General features: G+C 40.9%; 1 protein-coding gene across 3 annotated transcripts; it reads left to right on the forward strand.

The window, feature by feature from the left end:
• Positions 1–4,334: 4,334 nt before the first annotated feature.
• MS4A1 (membrane spanning 4-domains A1) lies at positions 4,335–17,122 on the forward strand. Of its 3 annotated transcripts, none has more exons than XM_025459874.3 (7): positions 4,335–4,497; positions 10,058–10,232; positions 10,638–10,757; positions 11,898–11,954; positions 13,447–13,683; positions 14,420–14,521; positions 15,398–17,122. In XM_025459874.3, exons 1-7 carry the CDS (start codon positions 4,406–4,408, stop codon positions 15,614–15,616), a joined length of 1,002 nt encoding a protein of 333 aa, XP_025315659.1. In that variant the 5' UTR covers positions 4,335–4,405; the 3' UTR covers positions 15,617–17,122. The 3 variants fall into 3 exon arrangements, with proteins under 3 accessions (XP_025315659.1, XP_035560022.1, XP_048955029.1); XM_035704129.2 differs by lacking the exon at positions 4,335–4,497 and adding an exon at positions 4,540–4,814; XM_049099072.1 differs by lacking the exon at positions 4,335–4,497 and adding an exon at positions 6,042–6,153.
• Positions 17,123–18,645: the final 1,523 nt, after the last annotated feature.

An 18,645-nucleotide genomic window follows, 5' to 3' on the forward strand; every position in this document is an offset into this window, starting at 1 on the left:
GTATATTGGGGAAATCACTATAATATCCCATGTACTGTACTAAGTATGTTATGTGTATTACTCATTTAACCTCACAAAATATCTAAGAGGTGAATTTTATTATCATACACATTTCATGGACAAGGAGCCTGAAACCAAGAGAAGGTAAATAAAGTGCCCCAGGTGGCAAAGGCTGCCATGGCAGGGCCATGATCTCAACAGGCAGTCTGGCTCCAGAGCTCAGGGCTTTAATGCCCACGCAGACATACCAACATCTCCTAAACTCTTGGTCTCAGAACACCTTTATAACTCTGAAAGAAGTATTGAAGCTCATCACACATTAATACAAGTAACATTTTTAAACATAACTGTTATTTTCCAAAATAAAAATTAGTGTGAAGAGTGGCACTGATACATAGTTTTATAAATCTCCTTTTTTAGGTTACTCAACATTCCTTTACTTTTATTTTTAGGTGTTTTTAGTTATACTTTATATACAAACAAATGCACACATTTAACGTATATGTACTCCTCTGCTGCCTTCACCACAACCGAGGTCCTTAAGCATATCCGTCAGCTCCAATATTTTTTTGTGTTCTTTTGTGGGGTTTCTGTTTCTTGATGAGAACACTTAACATGAGAACTATAACATATTTTAGAGTGTACAATTCTGTATTATTAACTAAGTACTCAGTGGTACAGTGGATCTCTAGAATTTACTCATCTTACTTAACAAAAACTACACCCATTGAAAAGCAAATGCCAATTTAACTTTACTGCACATTCAAATCACTAGATGAACTTTAATAGCCTCCCAACACTCACAATGTGCCAGATACTACCCCTTAGCAATTAAGTAAGAATGTGGTGAGAGCCCGGCATCCATAGTTTTTAAAGATCTCCAGGCGACTCCAATGCAGAGCTTCTCTCTATCTTAATGGAAGGTAACTGGGTGCTGGAAACTGCTTTTGCATTCAGTCTGAAGTGCTATCTAATGTTCTTTAGTCTGTGTAGATGACTGCTGTAAACTCGTGGAAAGGGGAACTAAAGTCTTGGTATTATTATGAGCGCTGTCCTGAGGTCACAGACCCCTTAAGGAGCCTCAGGGACTCCAGGAGTTTCCCAGGCTGCACGGGGAGATGGCCACCTCACCTGATGTTTCCTTCCGCGGATTGAATACCTGCTCAGTATTAAGGATCTTCTCCTGTGGTCCCAGCTGTCACAACGGCCCTCTGGCGGAGGTACATCTAGCCTGTGTCACAGACATGAAAACTGAAGCTCAAAGTGGTTTATTTTTCAGAGGCCACAAAAAGGAGTAGGATTTAGAATCCAGATTTGGATCAAGATGCCTAACTCCAAATCTCATTATCCTATGCTTTTTGGGGCATATAAAACATGTAGCATATGCAAAGAGATAAACTATTGGGTTATCATTTCTGCTGTAAGCTGGAAGGAGAAAGGCCTATGGGTACATATGTGAGGGCAGGAGGCAGGCAAATGAGATTCTAATGAAAAATAGTTACTTAAAAAAATGATTTCCAGTGGAGTCATGATGAAAACTATCTGGTGCCTGAGTGAGGCTGAGATGTGTGGGTATGTGAGATATATTTAAGGGTAAGAATCCTTATTATGTAACAGTAAAAGCTTGTAAATCAGACCTAGGTCTAAATGTCAATTCTGCAATTTAAAGCTTAGTGTCTTGAACAAGTTATTTAACCTCTATGAGCTTTAAATTCCAGACTAAAACACAATCATAATACCTACCTAATGGGTTTACCATGAGCCTTAAATGAAATGTGAACTAATTTAATCAATGCTTGGAACGTAAAGATCACATGGTAAATGGTAGGGGTTTTTTTTATTTATATTTGAGGTTTTCTTTCTTTCTAAAGATCACATTTTATCATGTATGTGACTTTGGGCCACTTTCCCTCATTTCCTGGCCATTAGTCCCCAGAGTTATAAAATGGAACCAATACAGGTGCTATATGGACAGAGCTTGACATATAAGTAAGTGCTCCACTCGTGTTATTTGCCTGTTAAAAATATAAAGTAGTCCATCAGAACAGAAGGAAAACCTCATGAACTACAAAGCTCTTATGCAGTTGAATTTACATTTTCCTTTGTAAATTTACGAATACAACCCCGAGATTTTTCAAAATATAATCAAGTTCTATTTGCAATAAGATCTTTAGTTTCACCTTTGAGGGACCCCACATCTCCCTTGCCAATTCTCTGGAGCCAAAACCCTGCAACGCTGGATAATTCAGAGTGCCAATGCCTTCCTGAGCGGTGCCTCATATATCTGGATGGGAGGAAGAACCAAAGCAGAATCACTGTCTCTCATAGCAATCAGAAAAACCAGCCCCACTTTAAAGTTTCCACGGGACAAATACAACAATGGCTGAGTAAGGCAAAGACACAAGAAATTGTGATGTAGAATGTAGTTTCCATAGGAGAGGCAAAATGTTCCAAAGACCAGGGGATAAAAAAAAAAAAAAAAAGTGTTAGGAGGTGAGGGGAGTGAAAAATGAAAGGAAGGCAAATATGAACTAAAGTTTAGTTAATAAACTTTTGTGTAGACTTTAAGAAAGAGATCTTTTGGAAGGAAGGGGGCCACTAGAGGTTTAATTCAGAGGGAAGATTTTAAATGTGTATATGTTTGAACTCATATCCTCAAACATTACAGAGAAAAAAAAATTATGGAACACAGGAAGTACTACCGAATCCAAGCCTTAGTGGGGATTTCAATACACTCAAGCACTGAAAAGTCAATCAATCCAAACAAGCAAAGACAAAGTGAAAGTTTGTTTATATAAATTCAAATTCAAGTTTATTCATGAGGAATCACACAACAGCCGCCTAACTGATCTCACCAGCCACACAAATCACAGTAGCAAACGCCCTAAGACAGACCTGGGAAAACAGGGTCTATGCAGAGAAAAGGATACGAAAACTCAGGCTATGTGCGCCCAGTCGGAACCCCACTGATGCCACGCGTTTGCCATGTTCTGACCCTGTTTCGATGCCCACTCAAATGAAGGCTCATCCCAGGGCTCACCCACCACCCCAGACTCCAACCTCAGGCTTCACGGCTCAGAATCCCTGTCACCAGCCGTTCAAGCATTCCAGCTGATCTTCAGACCTACACCCAGAAGCTTATGGTTTCCCTCTTCTCTGTAGGAGATTTATGAGAGGGGACTGCATGCCTTTTGCTCCTGTTTACTTGATGAAAGCAAGTTCTCTATTCAAATGGTAGCCTGTTCCACGGATAAACCATCCCAATGGTGGGGAGATGGCATTTGTTCTCATGTTGCACCAACATCAGCCACTCTAGAACCACTCCTACTCAGCAGTTCTAACCCCCGATCCAAACTGCCTTAGAGAGAGGAAGAAGGAGAAATAGAGAGGAAAGGCGGGAGGCAGGGAGAGACACAGGTGGGGAGGGAGGGACAAAAGGAGGGGAGAGAGATGGAAGGAAGATAGGAATTAACCTCAAACTTGGCAGGAGAGCTGACATATTTCAGCCTTTTAGATTAGGCAAACGACTACCTAATTACAGCCCTGGGTCTCTAATCAAAATAAAGCAATGGACAAGGAAATTAAAAAGCAATGAAAAATCCAACATATGAACATAAAAGCTATATATGGTGGGGACAGGGAAACAGTATCTTTGGGCAAAACTTTCTTTGATTCCTTTCCCAAATGTTACACTCTCCTGGCCACTGGCTTCCTCCATTCCCTCCCTTGATGTAGCCGTAGCACAGCTCCAGGCCAGACTGAAAAGAGAGGGGATACAAGGGAATGAGACAGATGGAAGAAAAAGGTGGGTTGTAGGTAAAAGAGCTACTTCAGTTTGTATCCCAAAACATGAAACTCTTGCCTCAAGCTTCTGGGGATGTATTCTACAGCATCAAAGTTTATGAGTAGGCCATTTCTAGCAAATCCCATACAAGACATACATGGTCCCACTAGAACCCTATATGCAGGTAATTGTGGACAATATATGGAGAAGAATACCTACAACACTCCCCAACGACCGGGCTCAATGATTCCTGAATCTCTCTGCTTGGATGGCTTCTTCCCACATAGTCACTCCTAAAAGTGAAGTAAAAAGGTAAAAGTCCTAACAGCCCATCTTTAGAGAATTTCTAGAGCCCTTCTTGCCCTTGGGGACCCACCATCCACACCTGCTTACAGGGTGGGGGCTGCAAAATCTTCTAATTAAGGTAGCGTAAAGTACGCCAGGCAGTCCCCTGGGGTCTTTTTCAAGAAGTGAAACCTCCTGGTAAGGCTGAAACTTTTTTGTATATCCTTTGGCTCTGGTAAGTGTGCATTAAACCAAAGTGATTGGGGCAAAGGCCAAGGTAGCAGAAGCCACTGATTTCCTGTCACCTGGTATCTATGAGAGGCCCCAGACCTGCCTATGTCACTCACCCCTGTGTTCACTAGCACTGGAAGTGAACTCAGCAGCGAACAACTGAATCAGCCACTCGCCCTAAGGCCACAGACACTCAGGTAAGGAGCCTGTTTGCTTTGTTGAAGGTAGTCAAAGGAAGCGATGGGTAAAGCATTGGATAGTTTTGGAGACTAGAGATTCTCGACTTTCACTCAAGGGTTTCCGTGGTCAGGTTTGCTGATATTGTCACAATTTGAGGAGGGGTATCAAGGCTTGCTGCCCACCTACTCCCTGAACCACTCCCTCTCTCAAGAGAGGACCTGACCAGTGAACTAGGAGCCATTCTACAAAAGCAGCAGATTGCAGCGCGTAGACAAGAGCATGGTCACCAAGCTGCTGGGCTCAAACCGGAGCTCCACCACCTGCAAGCCTACAGGCAAGTTACCAAACCCCACATCCCTCAGCTTGCTTACTTATAAGATGCAAGCAATGGTATTACCCACTGCTTTGTAGAAGATTTAAGGAGGTGTAATCCTAAAGCTCTTAGAACCACCTGGTTCTAAAGAGGAAAATAAGCAGCCATGGCTATCGTGAAAATATTTCGACTTCCCTTACTTTGAATACTTTTGTCTCCAAAGATATCCTGCTAAATGTGAGTACCCCAAGATGTTGTTAAACATCACAGGCTAACATTTTCTGGAGGGGATTGGTGGGGGGGGCAGCGGGCATGAAACTGAACACAAAACCCTGTCTCAAATCTATCACAGAAGCTTACAGTGAGAGTGGGCACTGCAGACGAGGAAGATTTAAGGAAGGGCCGCAAAGATGTGTTTTACCCATGTCATACTTGTTTCCTAAAACCAGTTTATAATGTTTCCCACAAAATGGCTTGATCTCACTGATTATCAAGTGAGATGAAACAATCACCTTTTGGTCCAAAATCCCAAGCATTTATGTGTAAGTGTTCGCTGAGGAAGAAGCTTAGCTTAGCATTTTTTGAGCTCATAATACATGTAAAAAACAGGTTCTGTATGTAAGCCTAGCAGGACATCGCTTAAGAAATGTATAGCTCATTAGAGGGGCTATTACATGAGAAAGAAAATGGTTGGGACAAGGAAAGAACACAGAGAGCTGGGTCCTTTGAGAAGGTCAATGCCAGACAGTCTCAGGTGATATGAGCATCTAATACGGAGTCCGGCCATGAAGGGGGCAGGAGGGGAGCACTTCAATGTGGACAGGGCTCCAAGAAGAACGAAGGAGATGTGTCTAGACCAGTGGCTCTGGCAGGGAGTGGTGGGGTGCAGCCTCAGAAGGGATGTCCAGCTGCACCACTGGGCCAGGAGGCGATGACGGCCCAGATGAAGAGTTCAAGCTCAGGACTTAATCTAGGCCCAATCTAGCGGCCCTGTGGAGGATGAATTAGACAAGAGAAAGACCGAAGGCAGAAGAGTAAGATTTTTTTATGCCTAAATCAAGAGAGGAAACAAGAATCAAACTAATGGGGTGACACTGGGAGTAGAAAATGGTCCACATGCAAGATAAGATCCTTTACAGAGGAAAAGGCGGCATGACTTAGCCCCTGACTGAACCTGGAGGTGGACAGAAACATGGACAGAAGCATGGCTCCCACTTTTTAAGCATGGGTGGCTGGGGAACAGAAACCAAGCAATCTGAGCAGTCATGCCTGAGGACAGACCACACGACGCTGCAGCACAGTCCTTGGGCAGAGGAGCCTCAGCTGAGTGGCTCTGGCAGCAAGTGGCAGCGAAGTGGAGGTGAGTGGGTGGGTGGGAAGAGGAGGAACAGTGGAATGACAGCTTGGAGGGAGGGGAGGTTGGAGTGGCTGCGGGCACTGCTACCCCGAAGGACGGGGCTTTGGGACTGGGGACGCCGCAGCACTGCTACGTCATAAAAAGGCCCAGTAAGAGCAGTTATTCTTTGAGTGTTTAGTACATTGCAAATTGCAAGTCATCTCGAGCGATATATGTGCTCAGACGGTGCTGTGAATGCGATGACAGAAGTGGCAAGCAGCAGAGCCAGGACTGGCACCTTCTGTGACACGGCACCTCAAACAAACACTGCAGGTACGAGAGCGACTTTCTCTGAAGGACTGACATCCTAGTGGAAGGAGATGGGCTGCGGAGTACAGGCAAGAGGGAAAGGAAGTGAGAACATCCTTCCTCAGAGAGAAGTGCAGGAGGCCAGAAAAGATAAAAATGCAGAACTATTTTGAGTGGCAAAGGAGGAAGTTGAGGTGACAAAAGCTAGGCAGCTTTGAACTTCTCATTAAATGATGTAATTACTGGACCTAAAAGTCATTATTTGAACCAAAAACCATAAAGGCTGTGAAGTTCTCTGTGGTGGATGCACATAGAAGCAGTGTTGCCTTTTGAAAACCAAAAAGGATTTGCAGAAGTCGCTGCAAAAATGGGCAGTGTCTGATCAATCAAGCCCTGATGGTAATATAGTTAGGCGAGAACAGAATCCTACTGTGATCATATTTTGACCAATATGCCCAGTGACCCCTGCTAATGAACTAACTAGGCTTTGAGCATAACTGTGGGGGGGGGGGCACTGTTTAAGTCATTGTGAACAATTCAAAACCAATGGTAAGGCAAAGCGACAGGAATCTATGATATCCTTAGGAGTTTGTGGCCTAATTTTACATATTTCCATACAACAAAAATTTCATTACATACTCTACAATGCCCTGGCATAATATATATAAATATATATATGAGAAATTATTTCCACACAAAATGAAGTAGCATACAGAAACGGGTATGTTTATGTTCATAAACGACTATTTTACAGTAATGTGTGTTGAAGGCTTCGTTGAAATAGAGTTGCCAGAGTGAGACACCCATTTTAATAGAAAAATAAAATATTTCTCACCAGTGGTCATTACTGCCACTAGCCATTGCAGATGCGGCCCCAGTAGAAGGTGCTTATGTAGGAGGTTTATCTCACCAACAATACAGACATAACCTCAGTTGAAAAATGAGAAATTAAAACAGCGCTGGTCCATTCATCTCTTTCTGTCCAAAGAATTGATGACCCTTGCTCTTTAAGTTGTCCTCACTAAAAAGAGCCCTCTGGAGAGCAGTGTGGGGACGTCAGTTCATTCTCTTCCTACTGATGGGAAAAGTCAACCCCTCTGGGCCTGCACTTCCACATCTCCACACAGAATGCCTATTTAGCAAGGTAGGCGCTGGGTGGCTTGGCATTGATGCACAGCATCCCAGGCGTGTAGGGGGTGCTCAGGAAACAAACTACGTGGTCCGGCTGTGAGGCAGGAGAAAAAGCGCCAGCCTCAGAGCCAGCCTCAGAGTCATGGTGACAGCCCTCTGGTTCGGCTGTCACCAAATGCAAGGTCTGTAATGACCACAGCCCATGCCTGGGCTGCAGCTTCTTCATTTGTGAAATGAACAGAATGGTTTCTGAGGTTCTCTCACCAGCTCCAAAAATTCTTCCTGGTGACAAGAATGTCTGTAAAGTCCTTGATGGGCTATATTAATATATTCATTTTCATCAGTGATCTCTCTGGTTGGTCTGTGGTGCAAAGCACCAAAACCTCTAAGACCACATGACACCTGAAAATTGAGAAGTGGAGCAAAATCAAGTGCAAAGGACCCAGTCAAGGCCTCTTCTCTCCCTTCAGCCCAGGTCCCGAACAACTACTGTGTTTTCAATTGATTTCAAGACATCCAAACAACATCCATCTGAAGAGGGGAGAGGTTCATAAGTGACAGGCGGAACCCCTGTTGTGCACAAGGGCCAAAGCAGCCACAGATACCTCACTGGGTAGGTTCAAGGCCTCACTTTCAATCTCTGGAAGTCATGTAACTGGGATCAAGTGACTTAAGTATTCTGTGCTCCTGTCACCTTTTCTACATAACAGAAGGAGCAATTCATCCCTTGTCCTCTCTGTGAGGCTTCAATGAACCCCAGATGTGAAATCTCTTTGTAACTATAAAGTGAGTGCAAACATGAGGCCTGGACTCCCTAGCACCTGTCCCACAACACACCTGCAGGTGCCCCGTTGGCTGTGACTTCAGTCGGATCAGCAAGCTGGATGGACAATCCTGGTCTCCAAGGTCCCTTCAGTGATTTACAGCTGACCAAGACAAGACCAAAGGTGCATCCCTGAAGAGAGATTTCCAGGGCCCAGAAAAAGCCCAGTACAATTTGTGTAAGCAATGGACATAAACAAATGCCAAAAGGAAGCACAAGATGAAGAAAGTTGAGCAGTCTTAAAACATGAGATCTGGAAAGGGTCTTGGTAATAATCACTGTCTAACTTCAGAAATGAGTAAGTCACGAATTCTAAGAACAGACAGCACTTCCCGTGTACAACGTACTTTCATATGTGAGCTTACTTCTCATAACGTGTCTGTGGCAGGGGTACTGGTCTTATTTTTTCCAACAGGAACAACAGAAACTAATGACCATAAAAGCAATAATACTAAGAACTAGAATAGCAACAAAAACAGGTAAAATTTATTCAGACATGGGTCCCTGGCATACATTTGTTTCCTCAGCAGTATTAAGAAACTACTCAATCCAGGCATAATTTAGATACTGAACAAGAGAGACAAGATCTCTTCTTTGATGGAATTCATATTCTAGTGGGGAGAGACTGCCAATAAACAAGCAAATAATCAAGGTAATTCCCCATAGTGGTAAATGCCATGAAACAAAAAACTGGGGTGCTATGAAAGAGGACCACTGTGGACTGAGGATTTGGGCAAAGCTTTTCTGAGATGCTGATATTTGAGCTACACCTGAATGAAAAGACACAAGTCATGCACAGACCAATCAGCCCATTTAAGCCTTACAAAACCCTATATTTTAAGACAAGAATGATTATTCCCATTTTACTATTGAAAAACTTGAGGCTCACAGAATTTAAAGAACTTGCCTGTAGTTTTGCAACAAATAGAATAATCATGATTTCTGCTCAGGGAGGAGCCTGCTTCTCCCTCTCCCTCTGCTGTTCCCCCTGCTTTTTCTCTCTGGCTGGCTCGCTCTCTCTCTTTCTGTCAAATACATAAAATATTTTTTAAAAAAGAATATTCATCATTTAAACCTAGGCAACCCATTTCAGGAGACCACAGTCTTACATATAACTTTAGCCTCCTTAAAGTGATTTACTTGAGGTTGCAAAGTTGGTGGTTGAGGAAGACTAGAATCAGCTCCTGTTGACTCTAAGGGCAGTCCTCACCGTACTCCTTCACAATGCCTCTGGCCCATCACAATGTACAAAAGCAAATAAGCAAAAGGACTAGGACACATCAATAACAAAATACATTTTCCAATATGAAAGCATAAGAAAAGTATCCAGGAATGAGATACAAACAGGACATGCAGACAGGCGAGCATGGTATTCTCTGCAATGATAAAGTTTGCCCCAAGCATTGTTGTCAAGAATCCTGACAGGGATCCCTGGGCTCAGAGGTCCTTGCCTGAGATGCCCCCTTCAGTTCTTGTCTCAGAACACAGCAGTACGCTTTGCCTCTGACCCAGAAGCACTAGGAAGAGGCCATGTCTACCCTCAATGACATTCATGGAGAGAATATGGAGAAAAGTATTCAGATGCATGAGATAACAGACTGCTGAAAATCCTTCTCTCTCTCTCTCTCTCTACGCCCCTAATTTTATTAATTGTTTTATATTTAGGAGTTCAGAGGGTGAGATGACAACACCCAGAAATTCAATGAGTGGAACTCTCCCGGTAGATCCTATGAAAAGCCCTACTGCCATGTATCCTGTTCAAAAAATAATTCCCAAAAGGATGCCTTCAGTGGTGGGCCCTACACAAAACTTCTTCATGAGGGAATCTAAGACACTGGGGGTAAGTCTACTACACTCCATTCTGTATCCTAGAGACTCTCTGGCCTACAGAAGCAGATGCTGTTAACCAGGTACAGAATGCAATTCAACTAGAAGGTATTTGATCCAACCCCAGATCAAGGATGTGCAAAGAAGTGACCACAGTGATCTTCTGTCTCCTTTTAATTTTGTGTTTTCATATTTAGGGGTCTCCCATCCCAGTTTGTTAGCAGCATCCCAGATATATCTGTACTGGAAATGTCCCAGGTGGTGGGGAAAATGGATCTGAACGAGACAAAGGTCTCGTTTGTCACTTCCTTTAGGCATTTTACACAGCCCCAAGTCAAGAGCCAGGGCTTCCATCCTTACCTTTGCTTTCTGGCTTGATGATAACTTCAGTTCATCAGTGCTCCCATTCTCTCTTCAGGCTGTCCAGATTATGAATGGGCTCTTCCACATTGCCCTAGGCAGCCTCCTGATGATTCACACGGATGTCTATGCGCCCATCTGTATAACTATGTGGTACCCTCTCTGGGGAGGCATTATGGTAAGTAAAAGCTAACAACCATTTGACGAGTGATGCAGACAAGAAGATTTCAAAGCTCCTCAGTAATATGCCAGATTATTTCTGTGTTGAGGAAGGCATATACCTGGGGAAAAGGTTACAAATTTAAAGTAATTTAGTGGAAAGAGAGGTTGACTAAATTGAGGATAAATTCCATTGAGAGTCAGTGGTTATGCTTTATGTGAATTTAGAGAGTGATGGCCTCCCTGGGTCTACATAGGGAAGGAAGATTGTTCAAAGCAAGGCCTCTCCAAAGTCAATATGGAGGCACTGAACATTTGGACTATACAGCGTGGTGTTTCAGAAAGCAGGAAGGCACAGGAGCATCCCATTTCCTCCTATAATTCTGCTTAGCTATTGTCACAGGAGGTAAAATCAATCCCATCCCAAATGAATCTCTACCGGCTCATCGGCAGAGCAGCAATCCTCATCGCTGCTCCATGTACATGTTTTCCAAACTTGTAACCTTGTCTGGGTGTGGTATGGGGCAGCCGTGTTTATACAATCATTACATTTCCATAGCTGCTACTACAAAGATGCCTCCAGGATTGAAAATTTCAGAGCAAAAGAAGATGAATTAGAACAAGAGTTTCCTCCATTTTATGGCCTATATAGTAGACAAGGAGGATGAGAAATAATCACTATCACTTCCCATAGCAGGCAACATATTAGTGGAGCTCCAAATAGTTCGTTCCATGTTGATTCATTCTTCACTGGCATCAAAGTCATTTAAATGACTGTGAACTCCAAAGAGAAATTCCACAAATTTAAAAAAGAAAAACTGAAAATAAAAGTTTCAAAATCATAGTTGTTAGTATTCATTGACCTGAAAACATGAATTCTGCCTCTGGTGTTAACTATATTCCTAGTCACAGCTCCCCAGTTAGTTGAATAAAAGGCATAGACTGAATATAGTTGAGCATGAATAAAAGAGAAATATGACTTCTTTAAAAGGAATGGATACTATAAAAATGACTGGACAGTTTAGTGAAAGTGGCTGGAAATGTTGATAGCTTTTTTTACAACCAGTTCTGAATGTTCTGAATGTTAAAAGTGATCTCCCTCTCTGCCTCTTCTCCTATGTCTCCCATGCCTTCTCCACCACTGCTTCTCTTTTCACAGTTCATCATTTCTGGATCACTCCTGGCAGCAGCGGACAAAAACCCCAGGAAGAGTTTGGCAAGTAATCATATATCCTTCTTTCCCACACATCAGAGAAATATCTACTTTCTCAATTGAAAACAAACCCTTAAAGACCTTTGAGATCATAGTAGCACTGAGTTATCTCTTAATCCCCAAAAGCAAAAGATTCTCTACAAAGCTGTTGTGATGTTATTCATGATAAACTTAGAAATGAGACCCATCGGAATTATGTCCATGGAAAAAGAATTAAAGGCAGATCCATGAAGAGCAACATGCTTATAGTCTTATGAATGTTAAATGTTGTATGAAACTAATAGGCCTCTTAGAGAGCTTTGTTATTTCTCTTAGACCACCATTTGAGAAAACTCTAACCAATAATGTGATTAACCCAAGCCTTGTTAACTTTGAGCAAGTCAGTTTACCTCTATGTACCTTTATAAAATAATGGCACTATATTGTTGTGATGACGAAATGGGGTAATATACATGAAAGTGCTCCGGAGGCTTTAAGGAGCTTCAGAGGGTCTTATTTGATAATGCCCACAACCCATTTACACCCCAGTCATGAGCTTACCAGCAGGTTCCTCCCCCAAGTTTTTTATACTTACTAATAAGCAATTACTAATTTGTGTCACTTCCAAAGTCAGTGAGGGACTAAGTGGATATAAATGGCTCCTCTCTAGAGGTGGTCTGACAAACTCAGTTCTGGGGAGTAAAAAACAAGTTGTTTTATTCTCCAGATATAGCCAGTCCAACTGAGCTGCCATCTGTAGGTCTTAGAGCCAGGGATGAACTATCTATGTCTTAAAATAATCATCAACAATCCTATACCATTAGGTACTTGTCACCTATATTTTTGTTTCGACCTTTTATCATCCCTGCAAGTAGAACACTCACTCTGACATCCTTTACCTATGCTTACAGAGACATCAGTCCTAATGGTATTTTGAAAGATGGTAGACTGAGGCTGATTACAGCCTATGTCAATAGGGAGCAGGTGATGGTGGTCTTGGCACCGTTTCCACTTAATCGTAGACTCAGAAGTTCGATCTCCTCCTTCCTCCCTACGGTCACAGTACCCTCTCACTTCATTGCAATGGAAGAACTTCCTTCCTTGTCTTCCCTCTACCTTTCTCTGCAGACAGATATAATCTGAATACTCTTTATCTTCATTTACTCAACCAATATTCACTGCATGCCTACCAGGGTGGCGGCAGTGGCAGTGAAAGGAAGTTCAAGGGTACAAAACAGAAGAATTTAGGATGACTCTTAGAATTTTCTCTTGATAAACTGTTTGGATGTGATGGGGAAAAGTGAGATGGGGAAGATCGAGGAAGGAATGGGAATTAGAGATAAAGCTTGTCACTTTATAGTAACAAGGACACTAAAACCACTGAGAGAAGTGTGGTTTAGTATGAGATTGGTGCAGTGTCTTTGCAAGTTAGAGCAATGGGATCTGGAATTCTTTCCTAGCTAAATTTCTCCAAATGAAATCAAACCCTGTTAACAAGTCTTTGTCTCCATTTCAGGTCAAAGGAAAAATGATAATGAACTCATTGAGCCTCTTTGCTGCTATTTCTGGAATAATTTTTTTGATCATGGACATATTTAATATTACCATTTCCCATTTTTTTAAAATGGAGAATTTGAATCTTATTAAAGCTCCCATGCCATATGTTGACATACACAACTGTGACCCAGCTAACCCCTCTGAGAAAAACTCTTTATCTATACAATATTGTGGCAGCATACGATCTGTTTTCTTGGTAAGTTTGAAATTAGGTTTCTTCTCAGGGAATAAGTTTGACATTTTTATTATGAGTGTCAACTCTGGGTTAAGATTGTCTACACCTTCTACTTACTGCCTATATGGCTTTGGACAAGAATTTTAACCATATTCTGCCTCAGTTTCTTCAGCTGTAAAACGGGGAAGCTAATAGTCCTTATCTCATAGGGCTGTTTTGAGATAAGTCAATGTATGTAAAACACTTAGAACTGGTACACAGAAAGTGCTATGTGTTTGCTTTTACATTAATTATTATTACTTGTTAATATTTATTAATATGAATATGATGAACATTGAAGAAGCACTTAAGTTATTATGAACATCTTTGGCCTCAGTGAGTTCTTAATATAGAGTCTGAAGGGGAAAAGTATAGACAGGTTTCCTTGGTTGTGATATCAAACCACCACAACTTAATTCGGGATCCAGCGATTAATTTGTCCTATGTAGAATTGATTCTTCAACTAATTACTGCTGCCTTATTTTCTATTAGCAGCATGCATCAGCCATTTGTGGTGTGCCAGTTGTTGTGCTAAGGGTTAGGGTTATAGAGATCCTAGTAGTTCTTACTGTTGGTCATTACTCACCTAAAGAACTTATCTTCTAAATAACTGACCTCTTAATCATTTAATTTTGGCCAAAAATCATTGACTGAGCACCAACCATATTCTTTAAGCCATTTCTACATTTCTGCCCTCACTTTTTCTGTTGTTCTCCAGGGCGTTTTTGCTGTGATGGTGATCTTTACCTTTTTCCAGAAACTTGTGACAGCTGGCATTGTTGAGAATGAATGGAAAAAACTGTGCTCTAAACCTAAATCTGTAAGTAGTAGCCACCCCATCCACTAACCCTCTCTGAGAAATCACGTCAACAAAAAAATCATTTATGGAGAATGTAATCTGATGTAATTTTGAGCCTAGGAGCTTCATAAAAAAATGGTCTTGGCAGATCTCTGGAAAGCAGAAAATGCCAATAATGAGGCAAAATCATCTTGAAATTTAAAATAATTCTAAGGGTTAAACAGAAGATACAGCCTTATACCATGTGCACTTACTAACCTTGAGTTCCACTTCATTCCATGAACCCATCTTGATTTCATGATTCCACACGTAATGTGTAAAAACAGGATGGCTGAAGGTTGATGGCTGATAAAAGCACTAGTTCTTCCATTTCATTTCTCAGTATTCCCTCCCTGTACCCACCTGCAACTTTTCATCAAATCCCACTTCCAAAATAATAGGTTCAGAGAGGCTCCACAATTGGGAGATATGAATATCCCAGTGACAGATCAATTATCAACTGCTTTGAACTAGAGAATGTTAGATTAAAATTTAGAAACATCACAGTTCCATCATTTTTCAAATGAGAAAAACAGGATTAGAGAGAAAACAACCTTCCCAAGGTTATATCCAATAAAGGCAAATCAAAACTAGAATCTAAATTCCTCTATTACTGCAGTGTTCTTTCCCAAATACTGTGTGATCATTCCAGGGAAAGTGACAAATATCTGCTGACCTTGAAGATGAGCTTTGATAAGTGATATGATCCCTTGGGAAACCAATCCTGATATTTGGAGGCATATAGGAAATCACATAAACAGCATAAAAACCAGGAGGTATTTGATAAATATTCATGGAGCTTGTTGACAAATGTGTCGCTAGTAAGGGTCAAGAGACATGTTTAATTTTGTGTTCTAGGATGTAGTTGTTCTGTTAGCTGCTGAAGAAAAAAAAGAACAGCCGATTGAAACAACAGAAGAAATGGTTGAGCTGACTGAAATAGCTTCCCAACCAAAGAAAGAAGAAGACATTGAAATTATTCCAGTCCAAGAAGAAGAAGAGGAACTGGAAATAAACTTTGCAGAACCTCCCCAGGAGCAGGAATCTTCACCAATAGAAAACGACAGCATCCCTTAAGTGACGTTTTTCTTTCTGTTTCCTTTTCTTAGGCGTTAGTGTTCACAGCTTTCAAGAGACATATCCACCCCTGTTTCCTGAGGCCCCCTGCAGGTGGGCCTCCTCCATGTGTCTCTCTGGCCTTTGCATGGAGTGACCACAGCTCGCTTGCGCTAGCTCGCTCTCTTTCTCTCATGCAGAGGATGCAGCCATTGCAGGAGGCTAAGTCGGGCAGCTTATTTACATTACAGCAAGGCAGACTGTAATTTCTCACTAACCTTTTCCCTGGATAAAGCTTCGTAGTAGTGGTCAGAGTGGCAGTTCCGTCTCTACCCCTGGTGAAAAAGATAAATATGGGCTCCAAGCCACCCTGAAACTATCTTTAATTCTTTCCACATCTACATATTTTGTGGAATCTGTTTTGCACACTGTCTCAAGGAAAGTAAATAATAATAATACAAAAATAATAATAATGAGGTACAATAAGGAACTATCCCATCTATCTTTCTATGGGGCTCACATCATGATACATTCTTAGAGCACCCACGCCCCATCAGGGAAGCTCTAAGTGGCCAATACTTAACTCTTTCTTTGTAAAACAGCACAGCTTATAGATGGACATTTCTGTATCTGTCTTAACTTTTCCTAACTCCTGCGCTAGGCTCTTGGTTGCACCGCCTACCTACTTGCAGCCTTTAGGCAAGAGAAGAAAGAATCAGAATTGAGTACCCAAATCTTAAATCATAATCAGCAGTTGTATTTGTAATTTCCATGATCCAGAAAAAAAATCCATCCACATTTTACAAATGATCCAAAGAGGTTAAGTAACTTGTAAATAAGTAATTTGTCAATGGTCACAGCTAGTAATTTTGAGAGCCTTCTTTCATACCCAGATCTTCTTATTCAAATCTTATAATGTTTGAAATAACCTAATCGCCTGCGTGAACTACTTGAACAAACTCAATAGGTTTTAATAAGCACCTACTCTCTGATCAGCACAAAATAGGTGTTGACAGAGATATAAAAGAATCAGGAATCAAGTTTTATTCCTTGGGGATAAAAAGACTTAGACATTCACAACATTGGGAAAACTACTCACATCATTAACATATACTTAGCTGTTAGATTACGTAATGCAGACACTAGGTGCTATGGACATTCTCAAAAAAAAAAAAAAGATCATGCTTGAAAATTAATATAATTAGTTACAAAGCCAAATCTCAGACAATAGCTACCTTACTTCCCAATTCCTGTTCATATTCAGACATACTAGCACCCCACATAGAAAGAATGTTGCTATAATCTATCAATTTCATTTGAGCACTTTCTATATGTTAAGTGCTGCCTGATTCTGGCAGGTATCAAAGTAAATGTACTCCTTGTGATATTTCTACTTTCTTAGGGACCACCAATAAAAGATATTTCCTATGATCAGGAACAAAAAAAGAGATGAGACATTTCTCTACTTTGTAAGTCCTCAAAATTAGCTTTAAATGAATAAAACTATATTTGTGTTCTTGTCCGAAACTGATGATTCCAACACGGTGTTTGCCCAAGCTTCTCTGTTCGTGTGATGTCAGACCAGGAGGGAAGCTCCCATAAACCCAATCTGAGTTTGAACTATATGATGTCAGGACATCAACTACTTATGCCAGTGTATTCTTACACACACAGATTCCCATGGAAAATTTAATAATTGAATAACAAATTTCTCCCATTTGGCACTCCAGAATGTGGCTAAAATATGAGGCAGGCACTCCTACCTTGAACTAGAAGAAAGGAACAAGAGCAGTGGGAGACCTGAAGGGAAAAATTAATGAGAAAACCTTCAAAGAAGACAAAATCTCACTTTTGTCTTATTTTCTCCACTTCTGAAATATATATATAAGGATCCCTTTCCAAAACCATTGTGTCTTTAAAATTTTTACTTCATATATATTTTTTTATTCAAGTATAAGTAGCATACTGCGTTATGTTAGTTATTTTATTCGTTTTTATGATCTCAATTAGTTTTTACTGACCTCAGGTAACTCCTTATGAGACAGCACTAATGTCTATTGTTAAAGAAGAATGAAAGTCATTGCTATGATCTCTCCCCAACTATCCCTTTGTCAATTTGTTCCTAATAGGGTGACTGACCATCCCAGTCTATCTGGGGTTGAGGGACTTCCTGAGATGCAGAACTTTCACTGCTAAAACCAAAACAGAGGCAAACCAGGATAGCTGATCACCCCAGGTCACAGTAATACATAGTTGTACCGAGTTGCGATCACTACATAATATAATCTGTTCTTATACTTAACATTATAACATAAATATTTTCCCTATGACATATAATTTTCATAAGTTATTTTTTAGTTGCAACTTAGTACTTCATTGAATCAATTAAGGAATAATTCAATATTCCTCTATAATTGGGTACTAACCCCCCCCCTTTTTTTGAATCATTTGGAGCTGCAGAAAACATTATTAAGATACATATCCCCCTTTCTCATTATTCAAAATGTGGCTCTACACTTCAAGCATTGTCAAATTTTGTCAATAAGAAGTAATGACATCAAGCCAGGAGACCAATTTTACACTTTGACAAGAGAATAAATAGTCAAGGATTCAATACATAGAAATGGTAGCTTCAGACTGATTTAGCATGAGTACACTTATAGATTTGATATGTTTTAAATTCTTAGTATAAAACCTAAAACATTGATGGGGAAGGTTGAAACTGGAAATTTTCCTAAGTCTAAAATTCTTTTTTTTTTTAATTTTTATTTATTTAAGTAATCTCTGCATCCATCATGGAACTCAGACTCACAACCCTAAGATCAAGAGTTTAATGCTTTTCTGATCAAGACAACAAAGCTCCCCAAGTCTAGAGTTCTTAAAGGTGTTTCCTTTAATTCAAAACTTGGTTGTGTGTTCTGAGCTAAAGAGGACCAAGTAATATAAAATGAATATGGTAGGATCATATGGTGGCAAAATCAAAGCTAACTTAAGATATCCCTCTGGAGTCATGTTTGCCCTTGACTCACCTCTTCCCTTAATGATTTACT

The sequence above is a fragment of the Canis lupus genome, chromosome 21 (assembly GCF_003254725.2).
Source record: "Canis lupus dingo isolate Sandy chromosome 21, ASM325472v2, whole genome shotgun sequence".
Lineage (NCBI taxonomy): Eukaryota > Metazoa > Chordata > Mammalia > Carnivora > Canidae > Canis > Canis lupus.